Source organism: Diospyros lotus, chromosome 1 (assembly GCF_014633365.1).
Source record: "Diospyros lotus cultivar Yz01 chromosome 1, ASM1463336v1, whole genome shotgun sequence".
Lineage (NCBI taxonomy): Eukaryota > Viridiplantae > Streptophyta > Magnoliopsida > Ericales > Ebenaceae > Diospyros > Diospyros lotus.
Window position 1 is genome coordinate 30348869 of NC_068338.1, and position 18823 is coordinate 30367691.

Below are 18823 nucleotides of genomic sequence, written 5' to 3' on the forward strand. Positions count from 1 at the left end.
AAATAACTCACACTATATATTAAGTTATTAAAAAATTATTAGGAATATATTAACGTAACAATAATAACTAAATTCTACTAGTATCTAATAGTATTAGATTAATTATCTCACGGTTAAATTATAATTTTTTTTAGATATTTAAGATGATTATATTACTTAATCATATTTATATTTAGTAATTGATATTGATTATTTTTTTATTAAAAATAACTTTTAATATATTTTAAACTATTGAGAAATCATTAAGGATACATTCACATAAAAATAATAATAAATAAAATTTACTATTATTTATTATGATCAGATCAATTGTATTATTTATTATTTATTATGAAGAAATTAGCTTAATCATAAACAAGTCGACTAGATTATGGTAAATAGATACCAAAACAGCGGCTTTTTTGTCATTTTATGCGGTCGAGCCACCGTTGGGGATTTCCCTTTCGGACCATATGGTACGATCCTAATTGGGCATACCCTAATGGCACCACCGGGTTAATTTAATCGAAAAATATAACCAGACCAACATTAACGGCGGTTTGAGATTCGGGTTGTAAACTTGTAACCAGATTGATGTTTTGAACAAGAGCCGGGTCTGTCTCACTTTGTTCCAGCCTCCTGAAATTGAGAGTCTGCTTTTGCTTGGCAAAGCACAGAAGCTGCCGCAAAGCAGAGAGAGAGAGAGAGAGATGAAGATAGAAGAAGTACAATCGCAAACAAAGAAGCAGCGAATAGCCACTCACACTCACATCAGAGGCCTTGGTCTCGAGGTATATATATATCTACATTCATCAAAACGCACTCTTCCTTGTTGCTACTTCTTCTGCCGTCCTAAAAGGATTTCTAGGGTTGCGTTTCGTTGCTTATTTTGGTGTATAAAAATCATGGCTTTAGGTTTAAGGCGTTGAATTCATATGGATTTAGTTATGATTCTCGTCATGTCCTTTCCTTGACAATCGTACATTTGATAACTTGTGTTTTCTAGCCAAATGGAAAAGCAATCCCCATGGCCGCTGGGTTTGTGGGTCAGGCCGCAGCCAGAGAAGCTTCCGGACTTGTAGTCGATATGATCCGCCAAAAGAAAATGGCTGGAAGGGCGCTTCTACTTGCCGGACCTCCTGGAACCGGCAAGACTGCCCTCGCCCTTGGGATTTCCCAGGAGCTTGGTACCAAGGTATTGACTGCTATACATTATCAAATGCCAAGGTATTTAGTGTTTTGAATTGACAATTTGCCATGTTATTCGATTGGGTCTCTTGGCCCATTTGTTTTTGTTAGATTTTGGTCCTTGGCTGTTTCATTATGAATTTATTGTTTGCCTGTGCTTGTAGGTTCCTTTCTGCCCAATGGTAGGATCTGAAGTTTATTCTACGGAAGTAAAGAAAACTGAGGTTTTAATGGAAAACTTCAGGCGTGCAATAGGTCTACGCATTAAGGAAAATAAGGAGGTCTATGAGGGAGAGGCAAGTTACCCCCTTATCTGACAGATTATCTGATCTTGATGTGTGTGTGTGTTTTTCATTTTTTCCAACTGTTTTATATTTTTTTTTTGGATTTAATTTCCTCATGTGTGGTAATAACATTATGACCCAGGTGACCGAGCTCTCCCCAGAAGAAACAGAGAGTGTGACAGGTGGATATGGTAAAAGCATAAGCCATGTTATCATTGGGTTAAAAACAGTCAAAGGAACAAAGCAATTGAAGTTGGACCCCACTATATATGATGCCTTGATTAAGGAAAAGGTTGGCCTTTCAAGTTTTCTCTGTTTGCATTTGACCTTAATTACAAATTCTTGATTTTAAATGTTAGTGAAGCTATTTCTGCAAAGCTTGTCTATGGTATTGGTCTTGTTGCTTCATTTATGGGCACTTGAGAGTAGAGGGTTGAATCACTTACTTATCCATATATAAACATTTAATTACAACTTGATAAAAGGTTTTGTCACTGTTAATGTCTTTTGAATGTTATGGTACAACCTGCAGGTAGCGGTTGGAGATGTTATATACATAGAAGCCAACAGTGGTGCTGTTAAAAGGGTGGGTAGGAGTGATGCTTTTGCAACAGAATTTGATCTTGAGGCAGAAGAGTATGTTCCACTTCCTAAAGGAGAGGTTCACAAAAAGAAAGAAATAGTTCAGGTTTGTATGGGGAACTTTTCTGATTTTCTCATGCTATTGCATTCTTTCAATAATACTCGCAGTTGTGCTATGATAGAATTACCTTGATACAAATGAATTTTGGTGAAGAGTTAAGCCATTTGTACTCCTCTCTTGGAAACTTGTCTTCATCCGTGATTCATTGGTTTCTATTATGATCTAATCGAGGATGATATCATGGGTTCTGCCAACCTCTGTACTGATCTTCATTCCAAAGAGCAACATCATTTTGTGATCCTATGGTCCTTATCTCTGATGGATGTGGAATTGATGGCTTTATGCACTTAATTAAGTCAAAGGTGGCCTCAAAGTAGTAGCAGTACTTGCTCCATTGCAAGTGATAAATTATGGGTTCAAACTTCAAACCGCTGAAATAGAATTTCTGCATGTAGGTGTAAGCCTGAATGCATTTGACCCTTCCCTAAACACCAAGCATAGGAGGTTGTCTATTGGGTTCCCTTTTTTCTTATTCACTACATTAATCTACAAAAATTCTATTTACATTAAGTTTTTGCCGCAGAGATGAAGTTTTGCAGATTTACAATTGTAGAGAAAAAGGTTAAACCAAGATTTTCCCAGGCGTGCCTTTGTGTTCCCAAAGCAAGCAAAGTTGTCTCCTTCATTAGATATGGTGCCTTCTGTTCTTTGTGCCCTTATTTAAGATGAGCTGACAATCGGATTTTTTGTTCAATTGGTTGAACCGATAGTTGTAGTCGCTTATAATTTTGATGCTCTCATATGGATAAAAAAAATTATGGGGCTTCTTGCATGTCCACTGATTTCCAATCATCGGATTTGAATTCTGAAAGATGGATTTCTATATTATTATGATGTTAAGTGGAGAGATGTTTCCCTCATAATAATGTGAACATTTTTGTTTTTTGAAAATTTTAAGTGGTTGAAAATGGCTTCTCCCTTGTTATTGTTCATTCTATTGGAATACCAGGATGTTACACTGCATGACCTGGATGCTGCAAATGCGCGACCTCAAGGTGGACAGGATATTTTGTCTCTAATGGGCCAGATGATGAAGCCTAGAAAAACAGAAATTACTGATAAGTTACGACAAGAAATAAACAAGGTACCTGTTTAACACCCTCTTTCTTTCCCTGAATTCCTTTTCTACTCCATGTTTCTGCTGTCTACAGAATCATGTGAAGCTGAACAAACTGTCCTTGATTACAGGTTGTTAACCGTTTTATTGATGAAGGTGTGGCTGAACTCATTCCTGGAGTCTTATTTATTGATGAGGTCCGCTTTCTCATTGAAACTGCTTTCCAAGGCTTATGTACAGATTGCTTCTCTTCCTATAATCCATATGGCACTGTTCACAGGTGCATATGCTGGATATGGAGTGCTTTTCATACTTGAATCGTGCTCTAGAAAGCTCTCTATCCCCCATAGTAATTTTTGCTACAAATAGAGGAATATGCAATGTAAGGTATGAATTTCCTCACTATTGCAACGCCACAAATATTTGATGACTTGGAATTGTGTGAGGTTCAAGCGTTCAACAGGAAAATTGTGGTTTGTTTGATCCATTGATATTTGTCATGGTTATGTAATTTTATGTCTTTTACTCGCTACAACAGAATTTACAGATGATAGCTCTATATTTTTCAATTTTATTATTGGTGTCTAAGATTTAACAAATAAAAATTAAGATTTTGAGTTTCTTTTTAATATTTATGTAGGAAGTTTGTTCAATGGGGTTTGGAATTCAAATTTCACTATGTTTACATTTTGGTGAATTAGGCCAACCACAGTTGAACTACATGAAAAACACTTATGTTGCTCTCTCAAGTCTCAGAAAATTATGTTAACCTTTGTTAGAGCTTTTGGTCTTTTGACTTGTATTGCTGTTTGATATTCTGCAATAGCCGTTATGCCCTTACACAATGTTCAAAGCTAATGAGCCACATGATGAAACTTTGAGAGAGGGTAATTAGGCAAAGTTTTAAGAAGGGAAACTAAGTTCTCTAAAAACCAACCTTGTTTTATCCCCTGTAGGTCAACAATGGAAGTTATCTACTTAATAAGATGCATAATGTAAAGGTTAAGATATAAACAAAAAGATTTACATATGGTATTTATAGACCTGGAGAAAATTATGACAGAGTTTCTAGAGATGTCATATAGAATGTGTTGGAGAAAAAAGGAGTTCGGATTTTTTATATATAGGTTATTAAGGACACTTATCATCAAGCAAGAACATGTGTTAGGATTTGAGGAGATACTGGAGCTTTTACAATTCCAATTGGATTACATCAAGGATTTGCGATGAGCCCTTACCTTTTTGCTCTTGTTACGTATGAACTCACAAACCGCATTGGAGAAGAAGTGCCTTGGTGTATATTATTTGTAGATGATATTTGTCTTGATGGATGGGATAAAAGAAGCCTGAATAATAAACTTAAAATGTGGATAAACTGCCTAGAATTCAAAGGTTTTAAACTAAATTGGTCAAAAACTAAGTATGTGGAATGCAAATTCAATAAAAATGTAAGTGAGAATGATATTATTGTGGAACTTGGAGATTAAGTTATCCCAACAAAAATCAATTTCAATATCTCCGGTCCGTTTCTCAAAAAGATGGAGAGGCTATGGTGGATCTAACTCATAAATTAAGACAAGGTGGTATGGTTAAAATTGAAAAATGCTTCCAATATTTTTTGTGATTGTAAAATTTCTTTAAAAGCTAATAGGAAGATTTATTGGACATATAATACAATCTTTTTGTATGACTTAGAATGTTGGGTATTGTCCAGACCCCAAAGATATAATAGTAAATAAAGGAGGTAGTAGTAGATAGTTTTGGTATTTTCTATTTGTTTGTATTTTCTATTTTACTTTGTAACAAAATTATCTACATAGAGGAAGTAGCCATATAAAGCTATTGGAGATGTAAAGAGGGGATTATGTGGGAATTGATATCTGAATTTCTGTCCTCTCTCTTGAGCTCCTCTAATTTCCCTCCCAACTTCTGTTGTTTATCTCCCTTCTTCTGTCTAACTGTCCCTCCATTTCTCTCTTGTTCTCAGTAAATTCCTCAAAAACCCCTAGGTAAACCCTAGGACCTTGACAGGTATTAAGCTACTCAAAATACAAGGTAGCTGCCTGAGAATGTTATAATGGACACACAACCAAACAAGAAAAGTCAAAGCAAGAAACAAGATCATACACAATAAGGTTAGAGTGGCACTTATTAAATATAAGATGAGGTACTCACGATTAAGATGTTTTGATTACATGTAAAGAAGATCAATAGGAGTACCTATGATGCAAATGAATGGAATAAAGATAATTTGTAATAAAAGGAGAGAGAACAAATAAAACTTGGTAAGAGATTCTTTTACATGACATAGAATATAATGGCATGAATAGAGATGGTTGGAGATCTAGAGTTCATGGAGCTGATCCACCTAGTGGGATTAAATCTAGTGATTGTTGTTGTTGCATTTACATATAAAAAGTTGTTTTAAGTTACAAAATTTATATTATGGAACAAATAAACACCAGGCAATCTAGAAAGTTTCAGAGAAATTTATAGAAGGCTTATGGTAAGATTGGTGCCTGGTAGATTAGTGTGAAACTGATTTGGCTCTTTGAATGACCAGCTCACATACATGACTCAAATCAGCAAGAAATTCAGAGGGAGAGAGATTGACCCCTTGAGATTCAGTTGCAAGTGAACGATCAATTTGATGAAGAGCTAATTGATAGGACCTCAAAAACCAAAATGATAGAATCTCCAATTATAACGTTATGAACGAACAAAAGAGAAAAACAATAATGGCCTATTTGAGAGGGCCTACTCTCCCACAACTACTTCTGAATTCTCTAGCTACTTCTTTCCTTTTCCCTACCTTTTATATGTATTCCCTAGTCTATTGCAACCACGTGAGTTTTTTATTCTCCCCCAACTGAATGGGACTCTTCTACCCTTGTGCTTTTTTCCCTAATTGCCCTTGCGTCTCCTTTCCTGTTATATCACTAGTATGTGTGACGAACAAGGACCTTATCATTACTCCCGCCCATAAGATTCACCTTGTCCTTATGGTGGAACTCAAGAAATTGATGCAGTATCTGATTGTAAGGCTCCCAAGTGGCCTCAAGGGGTGGCAACCCCTTCCATTGAATAAAAACATCAATGCCCTTCAAGTTCTTTCTCGTGCTAGGTCTTACCACTAGTAGGAATTCTGGTTCTACCATCAACTCCAGCTTTGCAGTTAACTGGTCAGGGATTTTGGTAGCCTCTTGCAATGCTCCTTCATCCTTTCGGAGTTGGGAGACGTGAAATACGAGATGGATTACACAAGAGGGTGGTAGAGACAGCTTGTATGCCACCTTTCTAATCCTTTTCTCCACTGCAAAGGGTTCATAAAACTTTGGTGACAACTTTTCATTTGGCCTAGAAGCTAATGTCTTCTACCTATAGGGGCGGATTTTCACATAAATCAATTCGCCAACCTCAAAATGGATGTCTCGCCTCTTTTTATCTACTATATCTTTCATTTTCACCTCCGCTCGCACCAACTAGGCTTTCAACTCCTCGAAAATCGAATCACCTTCTAACAACTATTGTTCCAACACTAAGACGACCATTGTCCCTTCTCAAATCTTAGCATTGGGGAGGTTCACGCCCATAAACTATTTGAAACAGAGTTAATTTAGAGGAGACATGGTAAGAAGTATTATACCGGTATTCAGTCCAGGGAAACCAACTCTACCACGCCTTTGGTTTGGAGGAGAAAAAGCATCTGAGGTACGTCTCCAATGTTTTGTTAAGGACCTCTGTTTGGCTGTTGGACTGAGGGTGGTAGAATGTGCTTCTACTCAACTTAGTGCCTTGCAACCGAAAAAGTTCTTAAATGTCTCAAAGATTTTGGAATACCATTGTAACGGCCGGGGTCCACATAGCAATGTATTGTCCGGTTCAGGTCGCAACCAATCCTCGGTTTTATCGCTCTGGGGTTTAATCCCAAAATGCGCGTCACTATGTAGAACACCCTCTGCACTTATATACCCAGTTCCCTCCCTTTGTATGGCCGATGTGGGATTCGCCTAAGATGCTTACATGCACCCCCCCTTGGGACTCAGCGTCCTCGTTGAGGTTTGCTCCACCACCGTGTTCAGAGGCTCGGGGGTCGGCTCTGATACCATTATGTAACGGCCGGGGTCCACATAGCAACGTATTGTCCGGTTCAGGTCGCAACCAATCCCCGGTTTTATCGCTTTGGGATTTAATCCCAAAGCGCGCGTCACTATGTAGAACACCCTCCACACTTATATACCTAGTTCCCTCCCTTTGCATGGCCGATGTGGGATTCGCCTAAGGTGCTTACAACCATGTAATTGGATAATTTCTTTCACAAAGACCCCTGCTATACTAGCTGCTGAAAATGAATGTTTCAATTGTTACGGCCCAGGGGTAGATTAGTCTTGGGGAAACTATTGTAACTAACTGTAACAACTAGTGGTTAAGTAGTTAGAATAATACAACTACTCTAGCTGGCAGTTAAACACCTAGCGGGAAGCAATTGCCTTTAAATAAGGCTGTTGTAGAATAGGTTGGGGATCTTATGGAAAAATACTGAAGTTTCTTTTCCATATTCTCTCTCTCTCTCTCTCTCTCATCTATCTTTCTCATTCTCTCATTCTTCCTTTCTCCCTTCTTTAGTCTATCTACTTTCTTCCTAAAATTCAATTCTTCTTTTTGGAATTCAATTCGAATTCCTTCAATTGTCTAACCCACAATTTGAGGGCTTGACTAGTGGTATCAGAGTCGGCATTCTTGGTAGCCGGCGAAGTGGTATCAACTCCAGCAAAGGGTCGACGGAGTAGGCACGGTCGGACCGAAGGTGCATGACAGGGGAGTGATTTGGGTAGGTGAGTATAGGCAAGCGGCTCTCGGTCAAATCTTGAAGGCAAGGCCAGAGGGAGCCTTGCATGGTGATTGGGTGAGATGAACCTTAAAGGCGAAGCAGGAGGTGGAGCCTTGGACAGTGATTGGGTGAGACAAAGGGGTCGATTCTGACGAGAAAGGAAGGCGTGAAGTAGGAAGAGGTCTGGGTGAGCAGGAACCCCAACGATTGCACTAGCTGATTGGTCTTGAGGGTGATCAAAGCCAGTTCGATAGAAGTTTGACAATTCTTGTTTGTCGTTTGAAGGTGAAGTAGATCAAGTGAGTCATCCAACCAATTCTTGGTGGTTTTGAAGGTGATTGAATAGGTCTGGGCGTAGGTCCAAGAATCGGTCTTGATTGAAGTTAAGAGCGATGCTTCTCGACTGAGAGTTTGGAAGTTTCAATAGTTGATTCTAGCAAGCTTGTAGCAAGGGTTTGGATTTTTGGAAGGCGACTTCTGACGGTTGATTCTTCTCGACTGTATGATGTCATGACCTAAGGATCCATAGTGAGGTAATATAATAATAGGTTTATAATAGTTGTTAGAAGATATTTTAGCAATTAGTTAGTAGCACATGGGTGTGTTGTGCGTGCTGTTAGGAGCCAGATATGCCTATATAAGGTTACTATAAATGGATGGGATCTCCATGCTTGAATTGATAAATGGATTTCTCTCCAATCTCCCTCTTGTTTCCCTCTGCATCTCTCCCTCATTTCTCTCTAAATTCTCCCCCATTTCTGTCTAAAGTCCCCCTCCAATCGTTCTGTTCTTAATCTTCAGCATCTCGGATCCTTCCGATTGCCAATGTAATCCTAGGCTAAACCCTAGGTACACGACATATGAGTCTTGGAAACGGCTCAAGAGGCAATTAACATATTGTTGTTCAGAGGCTCAAGAGGCAATTAACATATTGCTATTCAAAGGAAACTTTTCAAGGATTGGAATTGTGGAGATGGAGAACAGATTCCAGGGGAAAGTCGATAATCTCAGTAAAAAATTTGATAGGAACCAAATTAGAAAAATTCAAACAACAAGCATTTATCAACAACTATCATGATTTCCAGCCAAGAATAAGACCACCCAAGGCATTCGAGAGGCCCTTAACTCTCCCAAGAACTCAATACCAAAATCCCCCCCAATATTCTCCTAGCCTCTCTTATTTATAGTTTGTTATCCAGTGACACTCCCCTCCAACGGCCTCAACTATCAGCCATGCTCCCTTGGCTGCTCTTCCCTTTTTTGCCCTTCAACTGTTTTTGTCACTTTCCCCCTCTCCCAATATCCTATTTTGCCCCCTGCTTCTTCCCTCCTATTTCTTTGCTGGTACATGTGACTAACAAGGGTCCTATCATTATTTCCGCACATGAAACTCACCTTGTCCTCAAGGTGAAAAGTAGGAAATTGTTGCTGAATCGTAGGGCTCCCAGGTGGTCCAGGACCCACTTGGGCTTGAAGTATGTGAATCTTGTCTTCAATTCGCTGGGCTGTCTCCATGATTTACGATAGACCCGATGGTCATAACACCCTAACTTCTGCCCTAATTTTTGGCTTCAACCTGTTAGCAAATGTGCCCTCCAGTATAGCCACTGAAACTTCTCCCACCCGGGCTGCCAAAGTCTCAAAGAGGAGGCAATATTTCCGCATGGAGTCATCTTGCCTGGGGGCTAACAACCTCTCCATTGATCCCTCCTGTGAAGATCGAAATTGTTTACTTAGGTGGATCTTCAGATCCTCCCAATTTCGAACTCCCTTTTGCCGAGTATCCCATTGAAGCCACGCCACAGCCCCTGCTTCGAAACACAGAGCAGCCGACTCGATTTTCTCCTTCTCGGATAGCTGATTGATAGAGAAATATCTTTTAACTCGGAAAATCTATTCATCCAGATTTTTCCCTTCAAAATTCAGCATCTCCAGCCTTCTTCCCTGCACTTCTAGCCACCAATTTCCTCCAATTCCACCCTCGAACTCCCTGCCCATTTCGATTCCAAGTGATCCCTCGAAATTTTGGGTAAATTTCGAAGGTCTATCTCCCTCCTTTGCTTTGCTCTTCTGCTCTCGCTCTTGATCCGCCCACTTTGTCCTCGAGTATGCGAACTGGTCTAGCATGATTGCTACCTTCTTTTCCGTCGATTGCATCTCCCCTCTTCTGGCATCGACTCCCTTCTGCATCCCCTCCATCTTATCCTCGATCATCTGCTCCAGCCTGATCGGCCTCGACACCCTCATCTCGGCCCGGATGACAGGCTTTAATCCGTTGATAAAATGGCCCTTAACGGACCCCCACTGTCGAAGCGCAAGGAACCTCTCTTCCACCATGCCTTCTTGTGCGGTCTTGACCCTATCCCTCAACATTGTCTTGAGCTCCTTCTAGCTCCTCACCCATCGTCGTCTTTGCTCCCACTGGAACCATGACAGAGCCACTCCTTCAAAGCATGAGGCCGCTGACTCCAACTTCTTTGCATTGGACAACTGGTTTACCATGAAGTAGCGCTCGACCCTAAAGACCCAGCCATCTGGATCATCTCCCTCGAAGATGGGTATTTCCAGGTGTCTCCCATGGTACTGCTGCCTTCCGACACCATCGACCCAGTCGCCCCCTTCGCCACTTCTCCCTCCAGTTACTAGCGTTCCCTCCCTTGACAAGGGCGAACCCGCAGGTTGGTCTTCCTCATCTCGCTCCCCCTTTCTCTCTCTCTCTTGCTCCTCCCGTCTCTCCTCGTCCTTCCTCTTGCTCTTGCTCGCCCGCATCCTCGTGAACAGCTCTAGTAGGTTCGCTAGGTGTCTCTCCATCTTTTGAAACGCACTCCTCATTGCATCATCTCCTAGTGGAATGCCTTCCACCCTCATCTCCAAATCACCGACTGGATCAGTCAAGTTCATCATTAGGATCGAAATGCTCTGATACCAAATTGATAGGAACCAAATTAGAAAAATTCAAACAGCAAGCAATTATCAACAACTATTAGGATTTCCAGCCAAGAACAAGACCACCCAGGGCATTCGAGAGGCCCTTAACTCTCCCAAGAACTCAATACCAAAATCCCCCCCAATATTCTCCTAGTCTCTCTTATTTATAGTTTGTTATCCAGCGACACTCCCCTCCAACGACCTCAGCTATCAGCCATGCTCCCTTGGTTGCTCTTCCCTTTTTTGCCCTTTAACTGTTTTTGTCACTTTCCCCCTCTCCCAATATCCTATTCTGCCCCCTGCTTCTTCCCTCCTATTTCTTTGCTGGTACATGTGACTAACAAGAGTCCTATCAAAATTGGACGCGTTAATGATTCTGATTTCACTGAGATTCAATGTCAATTTACCAAAGGAATTTTTCCTAAGATCCACTATGGAACAGAATCCAACGAGAGTTGACATCCTACCAAAGACTCCTAATCTGCAAGAAGCTAATGACTTAATTAAAGTGAATCAGAAATTTCTGATGGAAGGATCATTTATCAGTGGGGAAGGTGGTGTTGAATTACTTCCTCAGATTTCTAACGTATCAGAAATTGAGGAACAATCTGAATTGAAAAACAATATTGATTCATTAGATAACTTGGCTATAAATCTCGTCAGAGATGAAAGTCAGGAAGGAGATTGAGTTCCAACCATTGAGGAACCTGCGAAACATTCTCATCTTCCTCTGCAATCAGGATGTCCGGATAGGAATGATAGTTGCAGGAATAGTCGGTGCAACCTCGTTGGAGGAGAAATTTATTGAAGGTAAACCCCTGGTGTATGTCGTCAAACAGGAAGTGAAACATGCTTCTAAAGCATTGCTAGAGTATGTAAATGTTGAGGAGGATGATCAAATTGACACGTAGAGCAACTCATAGAGCATGAAGATATGTTCAAAAGTTACTAGGTGGATTGCCAGAAAAATAGGAAGGAAAAAGCTACAGGGGAGCAAAGGAAACAATTGAAGCAAGTCTACGCTGCTCAATTGTTGCATTTGCGGGAAATTACAGATATCGTGGCAGTTGAATTGGTCTTAGTAGAGGTAAAGGAAATTGCTGGAACTAACAAATCAATGGGAGAAGAGATACATGGCATGGTGGCATGGATATCTTTGAGGTTTACATTTTATGTTTGTAGAAAAAACAAAAGAAAAAGAATATAAGAGGAAGGAGGAAAAGGCTGAAGAGGAGAAAGAAAAAAAGAAGGAAGGATGAAATAGCTATTGAAAACTGGGATTGGATGACAAATAGGACAAGTCATTGTGAGTTCTTGGGGACAAGAACTCTTTGAAGGGGAGGGGAATTGTTAAGACCCAAGGGTAAATTAATCTTGGGGAAACTATTGTAACTAATTGTAACAGCTAGTGGTTAAGTAGTTAGAATAATACTACTCTAGCTGGCAATTAAACACCTAGCGGGAAGCAATTGCCTTTAAATCAGGCTGTTGTAGAATAGGTTGGGGATCTTATGGAATAATACAGAAGTTTCTTTTCCATATTCTCTCTCTCTCTCTCTCTCTCTCGTCTATCTTTCTCATTCTCTCGTTCTTCCTTTCTCCCTTCTTCAGTCTATCTACTTTCTTCCTAAAATTCAATTCTTCTTTCTGGAATTCAATTCGAATTCCTTCAATTGTCCAACCCACAATCTGAGGGCTTGACATTGCTTAGCCGATCCACAACAACCAAAATCAAATCCATTCTTGTTGATTTTGGCAGTCTCTCAACGAAATCCATCGACACATCCTCCCAAACTTGACGAGGAATAAGGACTTTATCTGGTATTGTCGCCTTGTTCAAGGATTTGTAATCAACACAAAACCGAGCCTTCGTCCTTTTTCTTCACTAGTAACACTAGACTGGAGAAATGACTAATAATGGGCCGTATTATCTCCGCTACCAACATCTCCCGAGCCAATCTTTCTATCTCATTTTTTGAATATATGGGTAACAATAAGGTCTTACTCTTATCGGAGTAGTCCCAGGATGCAGTGCGATACTGTGGTCGTGCCTCCGGCGAGGGGGAAGTCCACGACTCCTCAAAAACCACCCGAAATTCTATTAACACTTCTTGTAACCCATCATGTATTTCCACCCTTACTTCCATGAGATCAACGGTCAGACTTTCCAACTCTAGAAGCACACCCTCTCTATTTTCACGAAACGCCTTCATCATCAACTTTAAGGATACCAATGTCTTGCTGAGACTACGATCACCTTGCAAAGTAAGAGTAGTGTCCCCCACTCAAAATTTCGTAACCAACGATCCCCAATCCACCTGTGTCAACCCAAGGGTGGCTAACCATTTCATTCCAAGAATAACATCCAAACTCCCCAATTCTAACGGCAAGAAATCCTCTACTATTTCCACATTTTGCAACTTCAAAGTCATCCCCTTACATATTCCAGCTCCTTGTACTGTCGTACTCGAACCCATGATCATGTCGTAGCCACGAGTTTGCATTCGTAACAACCCCAATTTCTACACAAGTTCGACTGCTATGTAATTGTGGGAGGCTCCACTATCAATTAAGACTACCACGTCCAACCCTCCAACTTTCCCTTTTTACCTTCATCGTCTATGGTGGAGTTAGGCCTACCACGGAGTTCAACAACAATCCCACCATTTCACCCTCCTTAATCATGTCCTCCAGTTTATCTGACTTCTCCATTGTCTCATTTTCTCCCATCTTTCCCTCTTCTTCCTTCTCTTCTTCATATATGACTATCACCTATAGCTCCTTATTCTTGTGTTTGTGCCCAATTGTGTATTTTTTATCACAACGAAAACAAAGACCTTTCGCATGTTTGGCTTGCAACTCGCTTTCACTAAGCTGTTTGAAAGGTGGGTTGTTCAATTTTTCGACGGCTGGAGACTGGTATGAGATGGCTGGGCTAAGTGTTGCAGATTTGGGGGAAGAATTCAGAAGTTGAGGAATCGTAATTCTCTAGTAATTTGGGATCAAGGTTGAAGGGGTCTACTTTTATTTGGCCTGGACCCAAAATTACTTCTTTGGATAATATGATTTCGTTCCTCAATCCGTTGCGCCAAGTCCATTAATGAAATGCCCTTCCAACATGGCCTCTGGCATGTCTTCGATTGGTGATGCCTAAGTTTCGAAGCATAGACGGTAATCCTTGATGGATCCCCACTGCTGGAGAGCTAGAAATCTCTCTCTACCGAGCCTTCTTGCGTGGACCGAAATCGATTCCTCAGCAGCCCCTTGAGTTCCTCCCAACTCCTCACCCTTCTTCTCTTTTGGTCCCACTGAAACCATGAAAGAGCAGCACCTTTGAAACAAAGGGCCGTAGATTCCAATTTCTCAGCATCTGTCAACTGACTCACAACAAAATAACGTTCGGCCCTAAAAGCCCATCCATCTAGATCTTCTCCATTGAAAAGTAGCATCTCCAATCACCTATTTCGTATTTTCGGCCTCCAAAATCCATCGAGTCCACTACCTACGTCCCTGTTCTTCCCAAGATCTGGCGTGACCTCCGAGGTAAGGGAGAAATCCATAGGTTTATTTTCCCCACTCTACTTCCCCTTCCTCTTTTTTTCCTGCTCCTCCCATTTTGCCATCAAGAGATTGAATTGGTCCAACGTCATTGCCATGTTCTTCTCTATATTTTGCACCCTCTGGAATTCAGTTTTCATTGATTCCAATCCCGCTTGCAATCCCTCCATTCGCCTTTCTATCAGTTGATGGTAACTTTCCAATCTACCCTCCAGCTCTCTCACTCTCTTTGGTACGATCACTCCCATGGATTAGTGCTTTGATACCAAAAATGATAGGACCTCAAAAACCAAAATGATAGAATCTCCAATTACAACGTTATGAACAAACAAAAGCGAAAAACAATAATGGCCTATGTCACAGATATGGCTATTTTAAATTTTTTGCCTTAATGTTCAATCTTTATTTTGTTTCCTTGTTATGCTATAATTCCTTTATTTCAATTACTGTACTTAATTTCCAATTGTCAATTCTGTTAGCGTAGGAGGGCCACATGTGAGGCAGTAGAAAATGACAAAAGAAGTTGTAACCGCTAGTAAGGGGTATGATCTGTTGCATCTGCACCCATGCCAAGTGAGGATATTTACCCTCCCTACTCTGTGGGAGAGGTTATGCAAAATCAAATACAGAACAACTCAATTTCTCTCCCTCTACACTCTCTCTTGTCTCACTCTTTTCTCGTTGTTCTTCCTCTGCTCTCTCTAATTTTCCCTGTTACGATCCCTTGAATCTCACTGAATCAAGAGCAGTGAATCTCCCTCTAATTTTCTCCATTGTTTCTGCCAAGAGCAGTGACAGCCTATTTGAGAGGGCCTTCTCTCCCACAACTTCTTCTGAATTCTCTAGCTACTTCTCTCTCCTTTTTCTTGCCTTTTATATGTATTCCCTAGTCTGTTGCAGCCACATGAGTTTGTTATTCTCCCCCAACTGAATGTAACTCTTTTGCCCTTGTGTTTTTTCCCTAATTGCCCCTGCATCTCCTTTCCTTTTATGTCGCTGGTATGTGTGACAAACAGGGACCCTATCACTTATGCTTTGGCTTATGTCAACAGACTGCCCATGCCTGGTTGGGGAGAAAAAAGATCATACATGGTCTGGTGGCCACTTTGAAACTGAATAATTGGATTATGATTTTTAGTATATCAGTTAACTATGGTTTTATTATATAAACAAGGGTAACTTGGGAGTTCTGTAAAAAAAAAAAAAAAACATAGGATACCATCATCAAAATCTATTTAGGATATTAACAGTCAGTTAAAGAGGGATTATTTGTGACAAAAATAAGGCGGGTAAATACAAACATGTATTTTTTACTAACCTGATGTGGTTTTTGTAATTTACTTTTGTATTTGCTGATTTGAAGTTGAGAAGTCATAAAGTTTATAGACATGTATGCATGAGTATTAATATGTAATGAACTATCCTTTTTATTGGCTATTTAATGAAGATCTCTGATACCTTTCCGAAACACTCCCAGCTACTAGAATCTAAATTTCATTATAATATATCCTAGTAATATCCGTATATATGTGCACAAATATGTCTCTCAATGTAATGTTCCTCTAGATTTACTAGACTGCTGAACAAATTGAATTTTGTTTTATAAATGAAATATTGTGATATGAAAAAAAAATGCAATAAAGACTTTAACAACTCTTGGACTGCTTTCTTTCTGCTCTCATTTTCCCCTGCTCTGTTCCCTCCTTCCTTGTCTAGTTCACTAATTTGTCAATTGGATGTTCTGATGCTATTTGGGATGTTAAGCTATGGCTTCTTTGATTGATCCATTCACATAACGACTACACCATCAGATACCTTCCTGACAGTCTTCTAGTTTATATAAGCTTAACAATTGGCCTCAAATCACAGAAGGCAGGGGCATTATTATCAATGGTTTTTGATCTTTGGTTGAAGTCTATAATTTCGGCCAGCGCTTTACTGAATTACTGTTATCTTCTCCCACTAGTATCCTTGGAATGCCTTGCATGCTTTGCTAACTCTTTCTTTTACTTGTCCATTGAATTAAGTTCTTTTTCCTTTAATTTCACTCTAAGAAATGCAAAAATTTTGAAGGTCATGTATCTGTGGATTTAGATTTGAACAATTGACGCTTATTCAGGCACTCTTGCTGTATGTTAAACATTTGTCCAAGCTTGTCCTATTTGATAATTTTATTTTGAATTGAACGTGTTCTTAGCACTTGGAGACACATCGCTTAACTGGGAGTTTGGAAAAAAGTTGGGTTTCACCGGTTACTTGAAATTAGTGTAGATTATACCTACTAATCCCTCCTCTTTTAAACTTTTCAATTTTAGGATTTCTCCATCTAGTTTTTTTTTATATATGAATGAATTAAACCTTCGTAATTTTTGGAATTCTACACCTATGTATCTTATATATTGTATCTGTGACTTACGGGTATGTTGAGGTTACATAATTGTATGGAGGCAAGATATGATGCGTTCTCATCTCTACTAAGACATGCTTATTAGGCATTTTTAGGCACCTTGGTTTGGTAGTATAATACCTATACATGTCTTAATTCCTAAATATCAATGTTCTTGCAGAGGAACTGATATGTCAAGTCCTCATGGCATACCTGTTGACTTGTTAGACCGGCTGGTAATCATACGGACAGAAACCTATGGTCCGGCTGAAATGATACAGGTTTAGTCTCTAGTTTATGCAACTTATTTTCTTGGATATAGATGGTATTTTAGTGACCAAGGATGTCTTAAATTTTCATTTTGGTAAACTTCGATATTTGGCCAGATTTTAGCCATTCGGGCACAGGTGGAGGAACTGCTTGTGGATGAAGAAAGTTTAGCTTACCTGGGAGAAATTGGACAGCAAGCATCTTTGAGGTTTTGTTACACTCTTGGTTGGTTCGGGCTTCTATGGTGCCGGCAGTCATTAATACCTAGATTTTATGTTGTTATTTTCTCAGGCACGCAGTTCAACTTTTATCACCTGCAAGTGTTGTGGCTAAATTAAATGGCAGAGACAAAATCTGCAAGGTAGTTGTTCAATTTGGGGGGCTGTTATATGCACTTGCAGGGGGATTATGAGAATGCTTATTTTTTCTGTCCTTGAGCTTATCCTTGCACTGTGTTTCTGTTTGTTCCATATTCTCAGGCCGATCTGGAGGAAGTCGGCTCTCTTTATCTGGATGCCAAGTCTTCAGCAAGACTTCTCCAGGAGCAGCAGGATAGATACATCTCGTGAATCCATTGTACTACTGCATTCAGACAATAACAACATACTACATACTTGGCTGGCTGAGTCTTATTTACTAGCAAATGCATGAATGAAGCTTTTTTAGTTTTTGAGTTGGTAGAGGGATGAATAGGTTACGTGTTTTTGGTGTCTGGGTTTGGGTGCACATGTTACTCGCTTTGACAAACTTGGGTGCACGTGTTACTCGCTTTGACAAACTTGGCCTGGCTTGCTGCTTTCAATCTCATCCCACTGAAGTTGCGTTTTAGTTGTTGTCTTGTACAAACTCGTGGGTAAAATCATATAAATAATGCATGGCCCAGCAACACGCGTTTCTCGCCCTTCCGTCCCATCATCAATCACGACGCACGCTGCCTCGTTTAAGATGACTTGCTTCTTTTGGTCCAAAAGGTGAAATCGTTCACCCTGAACGCCTCTCACACTCGGCTCAACAGAACGTGGGAAGAGGTTAATCATGGTGACCCAGTCGGACGCAGTGGGTAGACCCAGGCTCACCGCGTATAAGGAGTCCTCCTTCACTTTGGAGAGGGATACCCCATACTGCTGCTTGTGAGACTCGATCTTTGGTCTTGGTTTAAGATTCACCACGAAAGGCACTTTGTGCCCCTTTCTTAATCAATTGGACTGTCCATGTGGGCAACTTACTCTTTTTCCTAACCTACCCAACCCAAGAGCGACGGATCCATATTCATTTTCAATTAAATTGTAGCTTTTTACAAATACAATATTGGGTCAATTTTACATCTATTTTGTGATTTGTCTAAATTATATTAATTAAATTTGTATTTTTTAAAATAACACTAACATCCTTTAAATTTACATATAACTAAATACACAGTTTCTCCCCCAACAGAACTCACTCTCTATGGTGGGTGCATTATCATTGGATATGACGATATATGTCTTACCGAAATTTTTATTAAAATTGCACCAACAACCTTATCCTCTCTCACTCCATTGGAAAACCCAAATTTGGACGCATTGTGTACGGATTGGCTCGTCACAATGGAGTCTAGATGAAAGAGTAGAAAGATGAGAGAGCATTCTAAAAATTTTTA

General features: G+C 40.0%; 1 protein-coding gene across 1 annotated transcript; it reads left to right on the forward strand.

The window, feature by feature from the left end:
* The first annotated feature begins 471 nt into the window (after positions 1 to 471).
* On the forward strand, positions 472 to 18070 carry LOC127811454 (ruvB-like protein 1). Its single transcript, XM_052351343.1, has 12 exons — positions 472 to 770; positions 986 to 1174; positions 1332 to 1463; positions 1594 to 1743; positions 1984 to 2139; positions 3104 to 3238; positions 3343 to 3408; positions 3492 to 3598; positions 17096 to 17195; positions 17301 to 17392; positions 17476 to 17545; positions 17664 to 18070. The coding sequence occupies exons 1-12, from the start codon at positions 690 to 692 to the stop codon at positions 17751 to 17753; spliced, it is 1368 nt and encodes a 455-aa protein (XP_052207303.1). The 5' UTR covers positions 472 to 689; the 3' UTR covers positions 17754 to 18070.
* Positions 18071 to 18823: the final 753 nt, after the last annotated feature.

Bases quoted from the DNA above. Each gene is read 5' to 3' on its own strand.
- LOC127811454 (XM_052351343.1), top strand. From the start codon at position 690: ATGAAGATAGAAGAAGTACAATCGCAAACAAAGAAGCAGCGAATAGCC. The intron at 2,140-3,103 runs GTTTGTATGGGG...TTGGAATACCAG, and splicing joins AAAAGAAAGAAATAGTTCAG to GATGTTACACTGCATGACCT. The intron at 17,393-17,475 runs GTTTTGTTACAC...TTATTTTCTCAG, and splicing joins GGACAGCAAGCATCTTTGAG to GCACGCAGTTCAACTTTTAT.